The sequence below is a fragment of the Dipodomys spectabilis genome, unplaced genomic scaffold (assembly GCF_019054845.1).
Source record: "Dipodomys spectabilis isolate Male_0828 unplaced genomic scaffold, ASM1905484v1 ptg000132l, whole genome shotgun sequence".
Lineage (NCBI taxonomy): Eukaryota > Metazoa > Chordata > Mammalia > Rodentia > Heteromyidae > Dipodomys > Dipodomys spectabilis.
In genome coordinates this window covers 2758650-2783308 of record NW_024870809.1, presented here as the reverse complement: position 1 = coordinate 2783308, position 24659 = coordinate 2758650, and the positions used below count along the sequence as shown (strand labels likewise).

At 35.7% G+C, this 24659-nt stretch overlaps 1 protein-coding gene across 5 annotated transcripts in view; it reads left to right on the top strand.

The window, feature by feature from the left end:
- The first annotated feature begins 2559 nt into the window (after positions 1 to 2559).
- The window catches only part of Pak3 (p21 (RAC1) activated kinase 3), an 87998-nt gene continuing 65898 nt past the window's right edge, over positions 2560 to 24659 (top strand). For 4 of the 5 annotated variants that reach the window (XM_042690049.1, XM_042690048.1, XM_042690047.1 and 1 more), the window contains exons 1-2: positions 2560 to 2734; positions 22808 to 22908. In XM_042690049.1, coding sequence (XP_042545983.1) covers positions 2560 to 2734; positions 22808 to 22908 — 276 coding nt within the window. Of the gene's footprint in view, positions 2740 to 22807; positions 22909 to 24659 lie in introns of all 5 variants that reach the window. The other variant, XM_042690050.1, reaches the window with a different exon arrangement.

Sequence of the window (24659 nt, the reverse complement as noted above, 5' to 3'; positions counted from 1 at the left end):
GGCAATCAGGTAGCCTGAAAAGAAGCAGGGCATCTACCACCTTCTCCAGTTAGAGTGTAATTAGAGAGGAAAAAGACCACTGTGCTGTGAGCCACACCTATTTATCAAGACCTAAGGAGCACAGTATTCTAAATTATGTAGTTGCCCTAGAATCCTTGCTGTCCTAGACTCTCACTTGCCTTATAATGCAAGATCTAGATTGCTGTAAAGAGGTCAAACATGTTGCTTTAACTTCTGTCATCTTAAGTTAAAGAATATGTCATCAGAATAAGTTAAAGAATATATCATCTGGAGAATGGTGGCTCTCTGTTCCTGTTAGACACTTTTTTTCCCTGAAATCTATCTTCTGGATATTTCTATTTAAATACTCTATTTCTTTCCAATAATTTCCACGTTTAATTTTTACCAAGATAGATTCTGAGATTTGCATAACAATCACCTCATATTTAGACATTAATTTTGAATGGCAGAAAAATCAATCTGGTGGCAAATTCTTCTCAGTAGCTAAAATAAAGTAGAAAGAATGTCATAGACGGGTTAAATAAATCTTAACCCACTTTTTTCATTATAAGAATGGTGAATATAGAAGGAGCAAAATAATCAAAATGTGAAAGAGAATGTAGAATTAATGCTGGTTTCATGTTCTTGTTAGAATATTTACTGGTTCTGTTGATACTTAGGTATGTAATTTATGCTTGATGCCACAGTTACTTTTTCATTGTACCTCATGTCCTACACCTACCTATATAGGAACATATAAGGCTGATCAACTTGTGAGAAGTAGAAACAAAACAAATATTGGTGAGTGCTTTCACTATTGTAATACTTTAAAAAATTCAGAATTTGTTTTATTTTATTAAGAAAGTATAAGACATGACAAAGAAAAAGATCTTCTATCCAAATGGAAATCAAGCCTATTGATAGTTGGCAGTCACTTGAGCAGAAGATATATTTATTAATATCAATCAATCAATAAATAAATAACTTATTGTTAAAACTTAAGAGAAATTAAAAATAGTGAAAATTAAATTTTATTGGTATATATTAATTATTCAAAGAAAGTGTTTCATTTAGATAATTTCATACACAGATATAGAATTTAATTTGATCATACTTATCTCCCTATTACTCTCTTCTTGTGCTTATTGGTCTTCTTCTTCTCAAATAATCCCCCTTTTACTTTGTATCATTTTGTTTAAATATATAGACTATATATGAGAAGGAACATGCAATATTTATCTTTCTGAGTGTAGCTTGTTTTGCTTAACATGATGATCTCCAGTTCTATCCATTTTCCTATAACAACATGATTTCATCAAATCTAGTAAAATTTTATGTAACAATTTAACAGTCAGTTCATTATGGAAAATAATAAACACATTGTAACCACTAAAAGACTAAAGTGTATTCCATTACATCATTTCTTATTTCTGTAGTTAATGAGAACTTGACCCTTTTTTATTCTCATTGCTGTACTTAGATTTGCTAGTAATGTTGTTAGACTAAAATGATATGCTAAGTCATATTTAGAGATTTCTCATATTCCTTTGTGATGAGAGTTGATTTTCCTTGTAATCAAACTAAAGATTCACTTGGAAGGTAGCTTTACCAATAAATTTGTGCTGACAAGTGTCCTGGTGTAAGATGAAAACTTGAGTTAGAACATGTAAACAGTTGAAGACAGAAACTTCCCTGAAGAGTCAATGCTTTTCCAGTTTACTTCCATCTCCCAATGAAATGAAATCCAAATATACCTGGCTTTGGCATAAGACGCTAAAGAATTATGAAAATAAGAACAAATAAATTGCTAAAATCCAGACTCAGCCTGGTTACCTCTGTCACTTCCCTTGTTCTTTTTCTAGGTCATAAAACTTGACAGAAAATAAGGTTATAGCTTCTCAGGGCTCTGGAGCTCATCTTTGTTCATGGTGACATTCAAACCACTTCTATCTTTCACCTGCTTGGGGGAGAAGGTGCTCTATTGTTTTCCCTAACAGTACATGCCAATTCTACTGTAACTGCAGACCTATGGAGTGGATACTTGATTCATTACCTTAAAAACAGCACAGAATATTTTATATATCAGGTATGCACAAAGAAGAAATAGACATCACGTGGTTGTGGGTCATTAAACATCAATAGCCAAACCAGTGTCTGTTCTAAATTCTGAGGAGTTTGTGTGCCACTTGAACACTACAGTCACCAGTATATGGTTGTAAAGATGATCTTAAATTATTGAGAGATTGTATATGTAAAACACAAAGTAAAATGTCATTGTAGGAAAAACAAGGGACCCTAAGAGTTTGTGTATATGTATAGATCAATTGATCATTTTTGCCTTCACTTTCCTCTTTTTACAGGCACATTGTAATCTTTGAGGAAATAAATCCCTTCCCTCTAGAAGGGGAAAAAACGTTCAATATAATCCACATAAAACCTGAGAAAACATGAGAACAATATGTTACATTTGCCATATTTACTAGATATGTTTCAGGCCAGTCCCTCCTTAATATCTATTTTTTCCTCCTTTAGGAACTGTGAACTCAGCTGTAACTGAAAATGTCTGACAGTCTGGATAATGAAGAAAAACCCCCAGCTCCCCCAATGAGGATGAATAGCAACAATCGGGATTCTTCAGCACTCAACCACAGCACCAAACCACTTCCCATGGCTCCAGAAGAGAAGAACAAGAAAGCCAGGCTACGCTCTATCTTCCCAGGAGGAGGGGATAAAAGTAAAGTATCAGTGGCCGGGAATTGAAAAGGGGCTAGTTTATTTTCACTGTTACTTTTCTTTCGTGGTCCATCATTTCTTTAGCATTGAATGTTCAGGACTTGCCTGACCTTTACATCTACATCCTCAAAGGTTACCTTTTGTCAGAGGATCATGTTTAATTGACTTACTGTGGCATGATAGAAAATATACATATGATGTGTTTGCCTTTCCCATAAAGTTGAATTTTATAACATTAAGTCAAGGGAAATCATAACAACAGTACTGGGTTGAGTATATAAACAGTAACTTTCTTTGTGTTACCATAGAATAGAAGTTAAAGCAATCTCTTCCTAATTGCAAGTTAGCACTTTTGGTAATTTAAATATTGTTATATTTACTTCTGTATACCTTTTTGGTAACTGAAGATTGTGAATTGCACATTTGGGAGTCAGTCCATGTTGACACAAGTTGTCTGCCTATCTGTCTGACCATATCACAAGACAGGAAGAAACAGTCACTTATTCCCTTTTTTATTCTAACAATTGACCCCTACAGAATCAGTTCTATGTGCACTAAATATCAAAATATATTATCATTTACTCATGTGGTGTTCATAATATAACTGGGTGCTTAAATATCATATGCTAACATGTAGGGATGATTGTGGGTATGAAATGTGTAGAAAGTAATTATTGGGTTTTATTAATTACCATAAAGCTGAAATGTGACTGCGAGAAGAATGTGAGAAGAGCCAGTACAAGAGGCATTGGCGCCACAGAAAGTAGCTAAAGGGGCAAGAAATTAGATGTCTCTAGAAAAGATACATTTTAGTTTGCTTCTTCAAGGTAAAACAAGTGGCTTTGTAGATGTTTATATCATGTTAATGGGTCTAGAATTTGTATAATAAAGAAAGCTTAAATTTGCATTAGTGCCAGCATACCCTTTTGTATAACTCTAAGATGTGTTATCCCTCATAACCTGTGGACAGAAAAATATGAATATGACATTAAACCTCTGGATTGAAGATGAGCAAAACAATAATAAAATACTTCCCATGCAAGGGATCTGTATCCACACATGAGGGATTTTAAAATAAAAAAGTGTTTACTACCACTGATATGGATCTTAAAAAAAAGTTTTTCTGGAAGCAATGAATTGTTTGTAAATTGAAGGATGTAGCATGATCTAGAGTCTAAATCTTCTGTAATGGTGATGCCAACGAAGGACCCCACATGTTGTATTTACATTAGCTGAAGAAAGTATTGAGGCTTCAATACTTTTTGGTGCTACCAAGACCACCAAGTGTTGGGAGTTCTTAAAAAATACTACTTACCCTTTTGAAGAGCAAGAGCCAACTAGCACTGACACGAAATCAGAAAAATCAGACAGACTAATATTACAGTTTTGTGCCAGTACTTCAAGGGATCTCAAAGTAAAACCATTTCTGCTCTTTTTTTTTTTTTTTTTTTTTTTTTTTTTTTTGGGTCCGGTCGTGGGGCCTGAACTCTGGGCCTGGGCGCTGTCCCTCAGCTCTTCAGCTCAAGGCTAGCGATCTACCACTGGAGCCACAGCGCCACTTCTGGCTTTTTTCTTTTTGCTTATGTGGTGCTGAGGAATCGAACCCAGGGCCTCGAGCATGCAAGGCAAGTGCTCTACCACTGAGCCACCTTCCCAGCCCCACCATTTCTGCTCTTGAGAAAACTATGTTCAAATCTTACCTAGAGAAAAGGCTGACTTGTGTCCAGTGCACTGACATGCAAAGTAAGCAGACTGGATGATTTCTCCCCCACCCCTTATCTGTCAGTTATGAGGCATGCACTCAGGGCCTGGGTGCTGTTTTTGAGCAGTTTTGCTCAAGACTACTGCTCTACCACTTTGAGCCCTAGCACAATTTCTGGCTTTCTGGTGGATAATTGAAGATAGTCTCACAGACTTTCCTGCCCAGCCTGGCTTTGAATCATGATTCTCAAATCTCAGCCTCCTGAGTACCTAGGATTACAGGTGTGAGCCACTGGTGCCTGGCTATTCCTTCTCTCTTTAAGGCATGGTTTCAACAGTGCTTTCTGGGAGAAATGCAAGACTCCTTCAAAGAAAGAAAAATCATTAATTCAAAGTCTTGCAGACTCATTATTCATTTTGTGCCTGACGTGCTTCTCCATTATCCATCCTCATGTAACCATTGTCTTTACTACCAATTGTTTCCTTGAGCACTTAGATATTTAAGTATTTAGATCAGCATTTGGTCCATCCATCCAATAAAGAATGTTAAACGAATGCACAGCTATACTGGTCTAAAAAATCTTATAAAGGTTCCTGTATATGAAAATCCCACTGCACAGGATTCCTATAGTACCACTGACTAATCCTGTATGCTTAATAAAAGGGGCATTAGGTAGTTGAACAGAGCCTGCCAATAATGTAACCTGGGAAACTTGGCTAGAGATGCTAAAATATCTTTTAGTGGCCTCTCCAGAAAGCAATGAATCTTTGTACCAAGAAGAACCTGTGAATGAAGATTAACTTTTGATACAGAAACAGTCATTGGCCAAAGCTGAATCTGAATCTATTCATACTAAGTGATGTGATACTGTAGGATGATCCTCATGAAGGTTCCAGTACCCCACATTTGATTATCATAAAAATTAGAAGTTTTGGGATGGGCCATGAATATAGCTATAAACAGAGGCAATTTTTTAAGGACAGGATTTTAATCTTCCCAGGAAAGCAATGGAAATGTATACCCCTATAAATCCCATGTTACCTGTTCAGCACTTGAATGATTTAGCAGAATTCCATAAAAAGGTACTGCAATTATTTCAAAAACAATTACATTGGGCACAAATCACCTTCAAGGGAACTTAAGCCATCAAGTGCCATTTAATTCCCTTGCTGCTTTCAAATAAAGCCTGAATGATTGCTGTTAACTCTATAAAGACATGCTATATGATTATTTTTAAAAGATAATATTGAGAAGAAAACAGTGCCCGAAAAGCCTAAACCATGGAGTTAGTGTCATTTAAACACCCTTATTGAATATCTGATAAGTTGCCTTCAGACAAACTTGAATGATTTAAACAAACTTTAGAATTGCCTACAAGTCTTACAAAATGACTTGGCAAGACAGAAATTATTTCAGAAAGGCCCAAGGCACTTGATTTCATTTACTTTATAGTGCTAAATATATGTGCAAGATGTTAGAACTTCAAGATTAGATTTCGGTGACTGTGAGAACATAGATATCAATGACCAGAACTAAGTGATAGCTGCATCCTGATCAACCCTGAAAATCCTCTCAGCATCTAAATGGAAATTGTGCAGAGCTCACTGTTTTTATTTTAATCTGTATAAACTCCCACCACTGTATGTAACCCACTGTTATTATTTTATTTCATATAGAATATTTATGTGGGCTTTCAAAATTTCACTTGTGACCTCATTTGTTCAGCCCTTTTTTTCTCCTCCTAAATTCATGATTTCCTCAGATGGAATTTGCTACCCTAGGTTTTGTTTCAGGAATGTGACCTTCATGGGTGAGGAAGGATTAGTATTTCTCTGCCCCTGCCTTTTGTTATTTGCTGGAGTTATATAACAACCCATCTTAATGGACAGGGTATTGGATTTGAGTTCTCATGGCCTGGTTCATATCTAGACCTGGCACTATTGATTGTGACAATGGGTCATAAATTTGAGACTCAGATTTATCAAAAGTTAAACCAAGATGGTAATACCTGGCCTATATTTGTGATAATGAACTATAATTATTAATAACCAAAGTGCAATGAAAAGTAAAATTAAGAAGTGTTATATAATTTTGAACTATCATTAAGACAAAATTTACTGGGCTAATACTTTTTTATGATCCCTCCTTTTCTTATCATATTAAATTATTATTAGTGCCAAAAACAGAGAATAAAGACAAGCATATGGAAATGGAATGCACTCATAATGACAAATGTCTGAAACAATGATAACACTTTAGTGGGTTTCTTTCTATACTCTTTCTATGACTATATATGCACATGTACTCTTTTCTAGATATAGAGCTTTTTGTTCTGCTCTTCTATTCGGCATTTTATGGTGATGTCTTGCTTCATTTAAAGTATATATGTTATTTTTGGTGGTGTGTATCATTTCATATTGTGGTGGCATCGTGGTTTGTTTAACCATTTCTGGCTTTTTGATATTTGGGACCCTTTCCTAAGTTTTGTCATTATTAATAATGTCAAAGAGTCTATTTCATTACTTAAAAGAAAATATTTGCTTTGGTGATGGCAAAGGACTTTTTGAAGCACTTTCAACATTTTTGTTTACAGACGGAAATGAGTATCTTTTTGTTGTTTGCTTTTTTATATTTTTATTGTAAAGATATTATACAGAAGGGTTTCAGTTGCATGAGTAAGGTAATGAGTACATTTCCTACCTAGCATTATTACCCCCTTCTTTGTTTTCCCCTACCATCCCTTCTTTTCCCACCTCTCCACCTCCTCCCCAAAGTTGTAAAGTTAATTTTCAACATAGTGTATTGTATTTCTCATTGTTACAATGGGTCAACCTGTATCCTTATTTCAGCATTTTGTTATTTCTTTTACCCTCCCCAAATTAGAAAAATGTATATACAAGATACAGGTCACTGGAATCAAATACAGTGAAAACAGGGGTTATACCACGGGGGAAGAACATACAAATGTTGTTTACTTTTTAAGAGTCACTTTAGTAACCATATTTCATTGAGCAAATGGAGCTTCAAGATATAGGTAGAAGAAAAGTAAGAAGTAGTAGATAAAATTCCATACTGAGTGTCTATCTTTGTGAGAAACTCTTCCAAGGGCTGGATCTTGGAGGCAGAACAATACTTTACTTATAAAAACATTTTCAGGATTTAGACCAGGAAAAGGGCATAATAAACTAGTGTTCTAATTATATTTTAAGGACTTTGTGAAGCATGAATCTGATTAAGTTTCTCTTATATTGACTACTAGAAAGCTTGAAGCCAAACATGTGGCCCATGCATAGCAGCTATAATGAGAATCCATGATATATAATTAGTTTGTATTAGCTGTTTTTCAATGCTTCATTTATGCTACTACTTTTTAATTTTTTTCCTTTCCTTTCTAATCTGGCTTGCATATATACATATATATATATATATATATATATATATATATATACACACATAAAATCATATTATGTTTTGTGTGTTCTTATAAGCCACCTGAAATCTACTTTGGAACAAAGTAGGGAATAAATGCATGCATGAGTAAGCACATTAATAAACACTTAAATAAAAAAAATCCAATAATTAAAAGGCAATGAGGCAATAGATGCAGCCAGGATTTTGAATATAGCAGAGTGCCTCCAAAAATAATAATTATTTTTTTTTTGGTGGTCCAGTCCTGAGGCCTGAACTCTGGGCCTGGGCGCTGTCCCTCAGCTCTTCAGCTCAAGGCTAGTGCTCTACCACTTGAGCCACAGCGCCACTTCCGGCATTTTTTCTTTTTGCTTATGTGGTGCTGAGGAATCGAACCCAGGGCCTCAGGCATGCAAGGCAAGTACTCTACCACTGAGCCACCTTCCCAGCCCCCAAAAGTATTATTTTTAAAGACTTGAAACTTGGAAGAACATATGGGAAAGAATCGAGTGAACTTAAATGTTATAATATGTGCTGTCTATGTCTCATATGCTCATATGTCTTGTGTCTGTGATTCTTTTCAGTATTAGGTTTTTGTCTGGAGAACATGTAATGTTGTGTGAAATATGAAGGGCTATATCTTTAGAGAGTGTAGTTCATGTACATTTTGCTTGTGGGAAATCCAGAGGGATTTGGGAGGTAGCTGCTAGAGAAGTGCAGAAGGGAAAAACAGGTTGTGTTTACCATTTAATTACATTAGTGGTGCCAAGTAGTGTATCAGGAACTATAATAATTCAGTGTTAATCCCTTTAGTTAGTATATGATACCCCCTTTTTACCAATGGTGTGGTGTATGCTGAAAACATTTAATTAAACAGCCTAAACCCTCTGTCCTCATAGATAGCAAAGGACAGAAGGAAGAAACCTCCCACTTCTCTCTGACTCTAGACTCTATTCTTCTTCTCGTACACTATACTACCTGCAATAGGACAATGGGATTACTTATCAGTCATGTTTCTAGCATCAGAAGCCACTTGTGGATTTCAATTTTCCTTAAGAAACTTATAGTATGCTTTAAATAGATCTGAATTTCAGAAAAGAATACTTTTTTCATTGCCCCATAGAGAAAGAAAGAAAGCCTTTCCATGTTTTTTTAAACAAATGTAGAGATGATAATGTTGGCAATAGTGATGTGCTAATACTTGATTTAAGTGTTTTGGGGTTTAGATTATCATTTGGTATGTGTACATCATAGGCTTACATCCTGCTAGCTTTAAAGAGGTGAGGCATTAACTGCAAGTGTTCATAAATGTGAAATATTTCATAATATTATATAACTTGTTACTGTATTGAATATATATTGTTGTTCTAATTCTTAGAGTGTGCTATTTCCTATATATCATACACAGAAGGAAGCACTGCTGTGCAACAATTATATTTTTAAAAGCCCAGCCATCCCTTATAGTCATGTTATCCATATGTTTCAGTCAACACACATTACTAATTTTTATTTAATTAATGCAAAATAAAATGTACTTAGTGTAATAAAAATATGCCATCTTTCTTTGGTGATGCTGAAGGTCTTTGGGGGATCTGCATTAGTTAGTGATTGTAATTTGTCCAATAATGGTGGGCATGTCCATTAATGGAGGTTTCATTTATCAAAAATCTGAATGTCAGAGTCAAATGCATTCTGAATTGTGTTTGCATTCCAAATTGTGCTTGTTTGTCCAAATGGAGCCCATACAGCTCAATAAACAGTGCTCATTAGAGATCACTGCCCTATTCTTTGGGACTTTTGGTTTGTCCTCTGGGGTCAGTGCTGTGCCTCGGGAGAGAGCTTCCCCTCTAATCCTTCACTCCTAGAATTTTCCTGTGGAAAAGGAAGAAAGTAAGCACTCTCTTTGTCTACTAAGGCTCAGACTTCTTCCAGGCCAATAAACATGGTACTTTGGCAAAAATATATAGCTCACTAAAACCATCAGATAGTCAAATTACAGAGAAGTATAGAATATAGTAATAAGGAAAATACATATTAAAGAGAAAAAGTCGTTTTTGAAAGGAATATTACACACTAGGGACAAAGGAGACGATGGATAGGAACAAAGGAAATACTATATCAAACATTAAAATGATGCGTGCAAAGAAAGAAAATTTGCCACTGAACTTTCTTTATTAAAGCAAATGACACCTTTTCTCCTTCTCAGACTTGTACCCTATATAATTGCTCATGTGATCAGAAGTATCTAGAAAGTACAATGCCTCATCTTGCCTTTTGTTGTGACACATTTTCCATTGAAATTGTTGCACATGTGATTTGTACATAAATGAGAATGGAACAAGTCTGTGTTGAGTAGAAAAAATATAAATAGGAAGTGACTTCCTAATTATTTTCCAGAATAAACACTGTTGCTGAATGTTTCTGAAGATGATACAACAGAGGCTGATGGATGTCTATATTTGTGTGGGGCAAATGACTAATGAGTTTGCATGGGACTATCACTTCTTGTCACTTCCTCTGTCTCATCATCCTCACAGAACATCCAGCCCATGAATTTGGCTTGGCAATGCTCTCATAGAATCTGCTAGCACTGAGTTCTCATCTGAACATACTGCTTTTCGTAATCATTGATGATCATGCAGGAGGAAATAGGTATAGTATTCTACCTGAGGAAATAGAACTAGATATTGAAGAAATTGTAGATAGACTAATTAGGTGCTGTGAAATTTTCTGGGTTCTCAATTGGAGGACTTTAGCAAGTTCTACTGGACAGTCTAATAGATCTTTCCACAATAGGCTTTTCTAATGATGTTTCTGGGATTTGCTAATGGAATAAAAAGATATACTAAGAAAGTGAATGTCTAAAATGGCCCAATTTAATTCTTTCTTGGAAGTTATATGCCACAGACATTACTCATGTGATGAAAGTACCATTTTCAAAAAGTTGCAGATTAATATTTCCACAGGCACAGACATCTTGTTATTTAGTATATTGTAATTGAGAGGATGTATTTGGGGAATGCTGTTATGGGGATATTACAGTATTTAAAGTACTTTTCATATTGGTTGTTTGCTAACCCTCTTGTGATGGAAGTAGGGTAAGCATTCCCATTTTAGAGAAAGCAGCTCAGAGATGCTCACTGAATCCCAAAAGATTGCCCTGCAACTTAATAATAAAGCAGTACAAACCTAGAATTTATAACTTCCAACTCCTAGTCCAATAGGTGCAAATACTGTACTGCATACCAGAAGATAAAAGCAACTTACCTTGTTTTGAAAAAAGGTTTTCCTCAATGGAATATGGCCAAATAGAGTTTTTACAGATGTAGGCGAAACTTATATAAGTCAGCAATTAGAATAGTGATAATTTCTTTGTCTTTACAACATTTTCCTCTTGAGGGCCCATCGTATGAACAGGAAATAACTCTTCTTTATAGAAAAATTTAGGAAAAAGAAAGAGCCAGGCACCGATGGCTCATGCCTGTAATCCAAGCTACGGAGGAGGGTGAGATCTGAGAATCAAGGTCAAAGACAGTCCTGGCAGGAAAATCTGAGAGACTCTTATTTTTATTTTTATTTATATTTAGTTATTTATTGTCGGTCGTGGGGTTTAAACTCTGGGCTTGGGCGCTATCCCTCAGCTCTTCAGCTCAAGGCGAGTGCGCTACCACTTTAGGCACAATGGCCACTTCCGGTTTTCTGGTGGTTTATTTGATATAAGAATCTCACAGACTTTCCTGACAGGGCTGGCCTTGAACCGAGATCCTCAGATCTCAGCCTCCTAAGTAGCTAGGATTACAGGTGTGAACCACCGACGCCCAGCTTGAGAGACTCTTTAACACCTATTAACCTCCAAAAAGCTGTAAGTGGAGCAGTGGCTCAAGTGGTAATGCACTAGCCTTGAGCACAAAAAGCTCAATGATCGCTCCCAGGCTCAGTTCAAGCCCCAGGACCAGCACAAAAAACAGAAAAAAAGAAATCATTATTTCTCCAATTTTTAAAAATTGTTTGGATTAAAAAAGTAGTGTTTGATGATTATAAATTGAAATAGTAAAGAATCCCATTGAAATAGAACACAAAGGTTTCCTATAATTTCCTCTCCACGAATTCATTCATAATCCAGTATTCCTCATTAATATGCACCTCCCTTTTCTGCTCAGATCAGTGTGTGCTTTGCTCCAAATACTACATTTAAACCGGAAATATGCTAAATGGAATTTTCTTTTATAATTTTCACACACTCTGCATAATCGATTTCTTTAAATACTTAGAGCCGGCGGGCATCGGTGGCTCACACTTGTAATCCTAACTACTTAGGAGGCTGAGATCTGAGTATCACTGCTGGAAGACAGGGCAGGGAAGTCTGTGAGATACTTATCTCCAAAAACCACTCAGAAAACTGGAAGTTGCACTGTGGTTCAAGTGGTAAAACGATAGCCTTGAGCTGAAGAGCTGAGGGACAGTGCCCAGGCCCAGAGCTCAGGCCCCATGACCGACAAATAAATAAATACATACATACATACATACATACTTAAAGCTAACAATAAAACGTATTGTAAACCCAAAATTCCCATTGCAGTTCCTCCATAGTATTTTTTTTATTTTTTTATTGTGAAAATACTGTACAGAGGGGTTACAATTACATGGGCAAGATGATGAGTACATTTCTTATCAAGCATTGTAGCCTCCTCCTTTGTTTCCCCTTCCCATCCCTTCCCATCCTCCTCCCCGCCCCCCACCCAATCCTCCCTGCTCTCCATAGTATTTTTAAGTATTTCCAATTGGAAAATTTAATTTTAAAGCTCATATAATAGCATTCTATCAAAAATATGAAAAAATAAATCAATTTCCTCTATATAAGAGACAGCATGCATCTCATAGATCCAGGAGTTAAGACTGTTCACATGTATCCCTTCTCATACTCTAAACCTCAAGAAAGATATTTGTGTACAGAGCAGAAGAGTCACAGATTAGAATACAGGCAGAAATCAGTCCCTCAGTGTCTATTGGCTTCATGAGGAGTATTTACTTCTTTGACAACACCTACAGGGCTACTGTAGCCATGGGAAGAACTATTCTGGATACTTAATCATACTCAAGAATAAGGAAGGATTAAGAAGAGAGTTGTGAAACAGTATGATCTGTGACCCAAAAATGAGAAGATTCAACAGAATATCATTAAAAATAAAAATGATACAACACTCTTGAATTTAATTCACTTCCCTTGTAGGTTGACACTAGGTCTATTACATTCTTATAAAGACAATATTTTGTAAGAGATCTTTGTGGGACACTAACTAGCAGCCTGTTAGTGACAGAAATCAACAAAGCATTGAGAGTACCTACCACCCATCTATAATAAACAAGTTCACTAGGAAGCTTCTCTTTGGGAAAATGAAGGTTATTATCCATAGAATGTGTACAGAGTTTTAAAAATACTATTATATCCTTCCATGTCCTTCACAGAATTAAATAGGAATATTGAGGCAAAAACGGGCTTTTTAGTATTATTGATAACCTAACCATCCCTTGGGCCTATGCCAGAAATATCCTTCTACCTGTATATATTCTTTGGTTTCAAGAATATATAGCAAGATGTGCTTATAGTTTACATCTAGGGAGAATACGTGGAGCAATAAGGAAAGGAGGAAGAGAGCTTGAGGTGCCAAACCACAGATATGGAAGAAGAGTGTCTTCCAGGAATCCCTCCAATACCAGCAGCTCTGATACAAACCTACTTCTGAAAATGCTTTCCTAGTCCTTCTTTACATTAAAGGACTTCTTAGAATACCATAAGATAGAGATATAGCTACAACAAGCCAATGAATAGATCTGAGCTGTATGCTGACTTTGAGCACAGATTGAATTTATTAACTATTTCAATTTAAAAGACATAACAATCTGCCTTAGTGTCTCTTTTTGTGTGTCTGGTTTTGTGCTGAATTTTGAATGGAATTCTCTATAGAAGACAAAGTTCCTCAGATTGCTGATTTATTGTAGAAGTAATACACACATGGTTAATAGGAAATGTATACACACCCACACATGCATGCACGCATGCGCGGGCGCACACACACACACACACACACACACACACACACACACACACACTATAAGTGTCCAGTGAATTATCTTCAAAGTAACAGCTGCACTAAGTGTAAGCATATCTTCTCCATTCCACACTCAATCTTCATTTTTCATAGCCTAAGTTAAATAACAATCATCATGAAGCCTGTCTCCATCATGGGATGTGGACTTTAGTGGTATATTTTCTTTTCTTTTTCTTTTTTTCTATTTCTTTTTTTGTGCCAGCTTGAGGTTTGAACTCAGTTTCTGGGGTGTTGTTTTCAATCAAAGCTGGTCGTCTACCACTTGAACTACAACTTCACTTCCAGTTTTCTGGTGGCTAATTGGAGATGTGTCTCACAGGCTTTCCTGCCTGGGCTGGCTTTGAACTGCGATTCTTAGATCTCAGCTTCCTGAGTTGCTAGGATTATAGGCATGAGCTACAGGCATCAAGCCAGGGATACTTCTATCATTCACCTGCTCAGTTTTTTTCCAGCACATTCTTCATCACTGCCTCCAATTTTGCCTTTCTCTCCTTTCTGATTTCCAGGACTGTTCTCTGTTTACCCTTGTCTTCTCACACTTGTACTTTTCTATCTACCCATGTTTCACATCTCATTTTTCATGTACTCCCTGTTTAAGTAAACTCTAGCTACAACAGGGTTCTGTGATTTGATTTCCTTTGACATGCATTATAATGGAAGACTAACAGTGTGTTCTTTGTAATTTATTACTTTATTTTCTTTGGTTTGGTTGTATCAGTTGTTATTTTTTACTTGCCAAGCACATTCCTACAATTGATTTGCAAGTTTAAAATATTACTCAAAGTCATCTATAACAACCTGCCATTACATTCATAATTCAATGTACATTAACTAATTGTCCTACAGACTGAAGGAGAAGGAGCTAAGTGAGATAGTAAGTGTTCCCTAGAGGTGGGGTTGTGAAATGTTCCCCTCAAACAACTATCCAGGCTTTGTTTATGGTCCTGGGAAAAAGTATTTCTACATCTAAAATATGCTTTATATTTTGGTTTAACCTTTCTATATTAACATAACTGAAGTGTATGTTGTGTTTTTAAGCCAGATTTATGCATGAAAGTGTTCTCTATGGTATCCCCTGTCATTTCTTTCCTTTTCCTTCATGCTTTGTTTTCAAAGAGCTAGAAAGTATTCTAAAAATAATTGGGGACATGACCATATGACATCTGATCAGATGACACAACAAAAATTCCAGGAATTTTAGGGGAAGATGACAAGTGGAACTCCTACAACAAGGAAGATCCATGTGTCAGGTCTCTAAAATGCTTCCAGAAAGAAAAGATAGCACCATCCAGGGATTTCATCTAGGGGAGAATTGGATGCTGTGCACACCCTGAACCTTGACCAGCTAAACTGCCAATATATTGAGCATCAAAGTAGCACTTGGCAAGAGATAAGTCTGAATGAACATAAAGAATTCCAATCATTTTAACTATAAAGTAACTCTAAAACATTTCCCCACCATCCAGACCTTCTTGATGGGCTGGGATCACGGTCTCCTTATTTCTGAACATGCTATATCAAATAAGCATGCATGTCCTTTCTTCATATGTTGCGTCTCATTTCACATAGTGTAGGTCACTCATTCATCCATTCCTTTGTTCATTTGCTTACTCATTAAATGTTGAATCTGGTAATATGCTAGGGAATAGAGGGGAATAAGTCTCAGTCCCTGCCTTTAGAAAAGTTATAGCCTAGTGAGAGAAACAGCCACATGAATGTATGATTAGAGTTTACTATGTTAAGTACAAATCAGAAGTGATAACTGAAGAGGGACATCCATTCAAGGTTAAAAAGAGGGATGGTTATTTAGGAAAGGCTTCCCTGAAGAGAAGACTGCTATACTGGGGTGAATTTAAAAACAAACATCTGGCCATGTAAGGAATGAGTAGAATTCCAAGTTAAAAGTGCAACATCTTCATTTTCAAGGCACTAGGCATGATAAACTGTTAGGGGAATTTAACTACAAGAAGTTTAGAATATCAAGTGCAAAAACTGGGAATATGGGGAAGAAGATGATGCTATGTAAGAGTTGTGCAGGAGAGAAATGATAGTGACTTAACCAAATAGAAGTGCAGAAAGGAAATGCAGAGGATACATTTAGAATCAGATTATAAGAAGAGAAACTAGTGAAGAGAGAGCCAGGAAACAAAGGGGGGTTGTAATTTCATGTTGTTTCAGATGGGAGAAAAGCCATGGTTAGTTACTTAACTCCTCAGTATGAGGAGCCTATGAAGCCATTGAAGAGAGATTTTCCATAGTTAGTTCATTACATGGAGGCTGGGATCCAGCTGAGAGAGCATGACTGGAAGTACTAACATAGACAGTGATTGAAACCAGATGAAGAGCTGATCCAAAGAAGAGGTTGTTAAGGAGAGATGAGGATCTAGAACAGCACCAGGAGAATACTATTTAAGGAGCCAACAGAAAGAGACTCTTGTAAATGTTATTGGGAGGGAAAACCTAGAAATTTAGGATTAGACTTTAGAGAAGAGTTGTGATAAATAAAGTGGACAGGAGTCAGTTTCAAGAAGTATGCATTCAACTGAGTCAATTTTAATCAAGAAAGAATGGTTGTAAGGGTTGAAAAGTGGTACTTGATCAAAGAAGTGATCATTTATTTTTTTTTCCATCATGGGGCTTGAACTCTGGGCCTGGGCGCTGTCCCTCAGCTCTTCAGCTCAAGGCTAGTGCACTACTACTTGAGCCACAGAGCCACTTCTGGGTTTTCCTGTTTATTTGGTGCTGAGGAATCGAACCCAGGTCTTCATGCATGTAAGACAAGCACTCTACCACTGAGCCACCTTCCCAGCCCCAAAGAGGTGATAATTTTATAACTTCAGGAAGTTGTAGTAGTTTGGGGAGTGAGAGCTACAGAAGTCAAAACTGCTTTTTCAGGGAGTTTAACTTAAGCCAGGTATGATGGTATATGCTATATAGCATCAGCACTTGAGAGGCAGAGACAGTAGAAACATAAGTTCCAGAAAAGTTTGGATTACTTAGTGAGTTCCAGTACAACCTGGGATACATAGCAAGACTGTGTCTCAAAAGTACACCAAAAGAAGTTTAATCCAAAGGAAATGCTGAGGGATTATAACAGCAAAACATGAATGTAAATAGGAAGAAAGAGGTTTTAATTTTTAAGGACTAGAGAGAATTCAGCTTATCTCTTATGGCTAATAGAAAGTGCCAATAGAGAGATGAACACAGAATGAACAAGAAGAAATAGGACCTACTTGATGGAGTGAGGCTCATGGAAAGAGGACTGGGATCTGGAGCACCAGTGGAGGAATACATCTTAGATTAAAGGAGGGACCTGTTTCTTGTGGAAGTGAAGGAGGAAAAAATCCTACTTGTGAGGATAAACACATGAGTGAGAGACGTCAATCCAGAGAAATGCCCAATGAGTTGTTTCCATGTTTCTTAGTGAATTAAAAGGCCATATACCGAAAGAAAAAGATTGAGTAGAACAGGAATTTGAATGAAGTGGTGAAATTCTGAAATATTTCATGAGGGTAGAAGGGAGGAAATTTGGTAAGCAATGAGGACAATATTGGTGGGAACCATTAGTGGCCTAACTAAGGTATGTGACCCTTATAATAAACATCATTCTACAAGACTATGTGCCTTTTCCCTCTAGAGAATTGCAGCAAGTTTATTGTAGATGTAGAGAAATTTCATGGTTGCATTTGACAGGGTAGATTTTTTTTTAGAACAATTACAAGAGGAGCTCAAGAGTGAGAATTTCTAGAACAGTAACTTCAGAGCCATTTACATGATGTATCATAAGAGTCTAGGCCAGAAAAGAGACCAAAAAGTGGCTGAAAATACAAAGCTCCAGGGAATGACACTTTAGTTGAGTTCAAAGAATTGGTAGTAGAGGAATAGAGATTAGAAGAATTATAAGGCTAGTGGAATAGGAAGCTGAGCTCAGAGAGTGAGAAACAGGGTTGAATACTTCAGAGAAAGTGTTATTCTGGAATATGAAATGGTATAGAGCAGTCATGGTTCTCTGCTCTAGCTATAATCCTCTACAAAGTTAAAAACTAATCTGTCAGTTCTTACCTTCAGAAATCCTGACATGGACTACTCTGTGTAGACCTTTGAAAGTGGAACTCTCAGCCTTGATTGAGAACAATTGATTTAAAAGACAGACTAGAGAGTAGATTACAGAAGTGGAAGAGAGCTAAAAATTCAATAGTGTTACACCTTCTGTTTCACATAGTGATGAAAGAATAGGGCATAGGAAGGAAGACTGAGAGCCACAGTCTTCAGTGGATTCATATGTATGGCTAGAACAAAGTGACTAACCTCAAGAAGAGAGGATTCTGTAGGCAAATACAGAAGCACTAATGGACAATTGGAGTATAATGAGAGGAAGCCTAGTTCTCGCTTCCCCTAGGTATAAAGGTTTGGGATGCAGAAAAATGAAGAACTTGTGCCAGGATTATTCAAATAGTGTTCATCCTTGCTTAGTAGTAGGATTTAAAGTTGTTCTTAATTCCACAAGTGAAATGGTGGAGGCATTTTAAAAATAAAAATGCCAAGATCTACCCAAAAACTAACACTCCAAATTTCTAGAAATAGGGCTCTGGCAGCTCTCCTTTAAAACTTTTCCCCAAATTAGAGTGATACATAAGGACGTTTGAGAACCTTAGGCCAGTAGTGAAGAGAATATTTAAGGAAGAGGTTGAAGTTATTCTAAATGAGACAAACTCTTGCCACTAGACAAAATTCAGAATTCTGAGATGGGGTGTAAAGGTGAATGTAGATAACTAAAGGAACGTTTCTTCCTTTACAGGATGGTAAAATAGTTAAAAATATCAGTATGAGAGACCCTGAAGAACATATTTGGTTGCAAGAGTTACAACATGAACTCTAAGGCCATGTGTTGACAGTTTGTTGTACAGCCAGTATTTTGCGACGACCTCATTCTAGCTTCTGATAGAATGTGGGAAATATTTTTAGAAAGTGATATTTGTTAGGGCTTATTTTCTGCAAATACCGACCTAGATAGAACTAATCAGAAGCTTAGCCAAGACTCAATTGGGCTGAGATTTAATATAAATGACCAATGCTCATAGAATTTTCTGGGGGTTATAATGACATTTTAGTATTAAAAAATTAAGAAAGAAACCAGTTTTCATGTAGCCTCCATTGAATCACTAAACATTTACTGAAGACTAGAACTCAGATCTGATTTCATTTTAAATGCCCCTAAGTAACAAATATGTTAGCTATTAAAAGTTTAGGTTCTGGAGACATAGTGGGGCCTAGGTTCAAATATTAACTCTGACATGTGCTAACTGTGTAACCATGGGTATATGGTTTTACTTGCCAAAGTCTCACTTTTCTCATATATAAAACAACAATAATATGACCTACTTCAGAAAATGTTGTGGAGATTGAGGGAAAAATGAAGTTTTGTCCGTGGTAGGTGTTCTTTGAAGAACAGTTATTGAGTATGCAGACTCAAGGCATGTAGTGGCAATGCAAGAATGAATATGATACAATTTTTGTTGTTAGGGTCTCACATATGAGTAAGAGAGATAGGTATATAAAAAGAAATAATAATCCAATGGTTGTGTTAAGCTCTCTTATACATAGAGTAGTTCAATGCAAACAAGGAAGGAGGGACATTTAACTTTGCACGGCAAATGCAGGACACATATTACAAGGTAGGGGAAACCTAACAGTGAGTCTTCAAAAATAAGGATTGGGCTGGGGATGTAGCTCCGTGGTAGAGCACTAACCTAGCATGCCTGAAGACATTGGTTTAATTCCCTGAATTGAAAAAAAGAAAGGGATGGAAGGAGAAATAAAGGGAGGAAGGAGAGAAGGAAAGAGACTAAGGGGAATAATTCACACATAGGGCAGGAGGTAAATTACAAGCATAATTTGCAAAGCCTAGGCCTAATATATATGAAAACTTTGCGGTAAGACTGTCCAGGCTGGCTTTGAACTGTGATTATCCTTAGATCTCAGTCTCCTGCATAGCTAGGAGTACAGGCATCAGCCACTGGTATCTGGCTATATAACTTTGTAAATGACACAAGTATGTAGGTTAATAAGAAATAAGATTATTTTTAAAGATTTAAGTAAATTGTCATAGGAACACTAAAACTAATTTGGACTTCCTTTTGTAAGGTCATTTTTTATTGTGGTTGTCTATTGGCAAAGGAATCATAATCTCTTCATTGCTTAAAGCCTTCCAAAGGAGTAGTATAAGACCTTACACTTCTAATCTGGATGATTGGCAGTATCATTGTATTGAAATAGGGGACTACTATGCTTGGCTCTGAGGCTAAGAATCAAGTGGCCTTCTAGGAAAATACTATTAATTCAGTTCTGTGTATAATTCAGCTCAAGTGGAATGTTTGTATCTATGTTAGTATGTTAATGTGCAGTCAATGGTAATGGAGAAGTTGAAATGTTTATTTGTAGGCAATAGAGGCTATGAGTACAACTGATAGAAATATTAGAGATACAGATTAAAATTAGACATTATGAATCTCTGAGTATGTGCAATATATACATGTATATTGCAATTTTATAGATAGAACTGCAGCTACCTTCTGTTTTATCAGAATTGAATTTGGTTCCCTAAAGGTTGCAAGAGCTTGTTAAAAATAATATGAATGAATCTGCTTGGGCAGAGTTTCTCACAAGACTTAAATCCTTCCAAAGTATTAGGAGGAGTTCTAGAAATTTTATCTTTGTATATTACATTGGTTTTATTTGAAAGAAACTTTTCTCTTATGTTAAAGTTCCTAGTCACACAATATCTGGATCCATCCCTGTCAATCACAGATTAGGAAATTACCCAACATGAATCTGGGAGCAAATTCAATCAGAAGAAAGGAGTGATGAGATAGAATTTTAGAAGGGCAAAGATTATACTAGGAGAGTTAGAAGAAAAAGAGCAATGGCAATCAAAGACATAGTTTGTTTTCTGGAGGAGGAAATTCAGACCATGAAAGTGGAAAGAGAGGTGGTTAGCCATATATGAGAGGTTAGAAAATGAGATAAATACAACCAAGATCATAAGAATTACTATTACACCTTGAGTAGAGTGATAAATCTGAAGGCTGATTGTTCTTTTTGCCTTTCTGGACAAGACAAAGTAAAGGTTATATAAATGGTCAAATGGTCACTGCAGTACATTAACAGAAAAACTAGAAGTACCAACAGACATCTCTAAATGTAGTCTATCTAGGATAATATTCACCAGCAAAGATTTAATGTAAAATGTAACCTGTGCCAATGATAAGTTAAGATGACATATGCATATACCTTTAAAAACTGAATTCTAAATGAGTTTGGTGGCCAGGCAAAGGTTTTGAATGATGTAAATCCTTTGGCCCTCAACCTTTCTTTTCTTGTCCCATATACTTTTTCTCATGATTTGAATTTCCGTATTTCTGCCCTTTGTCTCTGCACTCTGACAGGAAATATGGAGTAATGAATGAGATAGTGTGGAAAGACAAAAGCCCTAAGAATGACATTTTAATATGAAAGGTTTTGAATTTAAAATGTATCCTGGATATCTTGCAAAACCAGTCATCTCTGTATGGTTAATTGAATGTTATGTATAAATCAGACCAAAGAGACGTCTAGTTTCAATTGGGGTAAACCAAGTTCATGCTGACTTGCTCACTATTAGAAAGGTGAGTGTTTCTTCATGTTAAATACAATCCGATCAGAGGTACATGCTCAACTGTGCTGATATGTCTTTTATGGAAGCTACCAGTTTTCTTCTGATGATTCCAAACAAGATGGTCTTTGCTTAGATAATCAAAGATGGAAATAAAAGGTAGCCACAACATGGATACTTTTCTCCTGGGAACTATTTATAGATATATTTGTTACATTAGAGTTCTTAAATTAATATATTCAGTGATAATATCTTTAAAGGATTTTAAAGGATTTTTGAATTGTTAACTGACAATATGTTTACTAAAAATTATGTCAATAAATCTGAATGGCTGCTATAAAGCAGTGCAAAGTAAAAAAAATAGCTACAAATGAAAACAATTAACCAAAGAACTGATTCAATATTTTCAAAAGCTAACAAAATTAATTCAGTAAAAAGCACCAACCAAACCTTTCATAGCATTATACTAAGTATGAAATGGCTATAAGTAGTTTTAAACATACAGAAGGGTTTGTAACACCATTGATTTGTGGGAACACCTTCATTGGATAGAAAACTAAGGTGTTTCATAATGCAAACATAGGAATCATAGGTGGCAAACACTTGATAGTTGGCTAATGTTGACATTTATGAACAATACACAACAGTTTATAGATAACTGAAATGCTTTTGTTTTCTATTCTTCCTTTCTAATACTACGGCTTAACCAAAATTGAGTATAATAAATTTCTTATTTAATAAGTGATATCTGAGCTGACAAAGTCTATGCAGCAAAACATACTCAGATACTTACTGGTTATATCATGAGGCTGATAAAGAAGGTAAATGACTTTGAATGACAGTTTTATTTGAATTGGTTTTGGAATTTATTTTTAAGACAGGGTCTCATGATATATAGCCCAGCATGTCTTAGAATTCCTTATGTAGCAATCCCTCTACCTCACAATCCACCTGCCTCATCTTCCCAAGTGCTGGGATTGTGGGTATACAGGAAAATTTCGAGTTATATAAACATGATACTTTTCATTGAATTTTCAGCCACCCTTTCCAATAAAATTGGGATTCCTGGAGTTAAGTATTGGTAAAATTGCCTTGTAATCAATTTTCTTTCAACTTCATAATTGTTTGGATGAACCTACTTATACAACTTATGGCAGCCAAAACTATGCCTCGAATAAATACATGTTAACATTTTGCCTTTAGCCAATAAGAAGAAAGAGAAAGAGCGCCCAGAGATATCTCTTCCTTCAGACTTTGAGCATACGATTCATGTGGGGTTTGATGCAGTCACCGGGGAATTCACTGTAAGTAAGCTTCTTATTTTGTTTTGTGAGCCATGAAAAACCAACCATTTATGATAATAGGTTTCAAGAAAAAATTCCCACTCTCTCTCAGCTTCAAGAAAAAATTCCCATACTCTCAAATGGAAGAATCAATGTTTTTCTCTTTGACAATTTCAAGTCTGGTAGACTTTGATTAGGTGATCATAGATAGAAACAGAAAGTGTTAACAGCATTGGAAAAATTATTTTGTTCATCATAATGAAAATGGATGATCACTAGTCTTCTTCTTGATTGGCAATTTTAGTTACCATGGTACACAACACATAGTCCCAGTATGGATATGCTGCCTGAACTTGTTCTTTAATCAGGTAAAGTAAATCAAGATTCACGTACTCAACTTGACCAGTAAGGACTATTTATCAAAATAATTAATGCTTTACATTGGGACCTGAATTACCCAGATAAGTTAGTCCTGCTCACTAAAAATCTGTGTCAAATTGACCTGTTTTTTTTCTGTTTGGAAGAACACAGATTTTTAGGATTATTAATAATTATATTTTGGCAATATTAAAAACCTCATCCAAGAAGAAATATGGATAAATATATACATATATACATTATGTAATATATATCTTAGTGGTATGTGCTTATTTTATATCTAAGTAATTCATAATAAAAACCAATATGAAGGCTCTAGGTATAACAATGATAAATCAAACCAATTTTTGATATCTTTAGTTCTTAATTAGTACAGGATCCCACATCTACGCCATATTATTCTTTAAAAAATCTACCATCTCTTTTGAACCATGTTAGGGAAAAGATTTTGTTAGAAACATGTCAGCAGAAAGGTGAGCAACCCTTTTTTCTATACTAGTAAGGAACTCAATGAAAATCTACATTCTAAAATAATGAGTAGTTTTGAGTGAATTGAGAAGAGAACTTTGATAGCTTTATTATATGTTCTTGGCTTCTTAAGCCAAAGAAAATTGTTGATATTGAAGAGTTAAATATCTGGTCTCATAATGTGGTGGTTAGTGAATAGACTATGTTATATAATTAAGTGAAAAAAGGAGCAAATCAATTTGATTTGGAGAAATAATGCATGTCTCTAAATTGACAGCTGAATTGTCATGTTTGCTCATTCTGAAATTAAGCAATATGAGAAATGAAAGCACAGTAAATGTCTCAGCCCCATAAAGTGCTGTGGGCTGATAATCTCTGCATTCTCATTAGCAAGCAGAAAAGAACTTTAAAAAAATAACAACAGTGCTTTCAGTGAGATAGCAGTAAGATTGAGATCAGTAGGATTGAAGCAATGTCATTATAGCAGTTAGTGACATTATTCAAATGGCACTGAGTTTTATCTCAACCTTTATAACATTGTAAGAAAATTCTCTTAGGTATATTTAGAAACTACTCAACATCAACACTACCACTACACATCATCTCCACCAGATAATAGTGATTTTTATAACTTGAACAATTGTATATTTTAAAAATCATTTAAAAAAGTGATTAGAACCATTTTTTCCAACATTTTCACATGAGAGGAAGCTCATTAAGATTTATAGATGTTTTATCTAATAACTCTTATTTTTAAAGAACATTGTCTTTCCAGTTTTTAACTTTACTTCCTTTGCTTTTCTTCTGTTTAAATCTCCCTTTTATTGTCACTCCATATTTTAAATTTTTTTCTTCCTTTTGGTTTCTGCATGAAAATTTTTTCCTCTATCTCATCTGACATTCTGATGCTTTCCCAATTTTTTTAT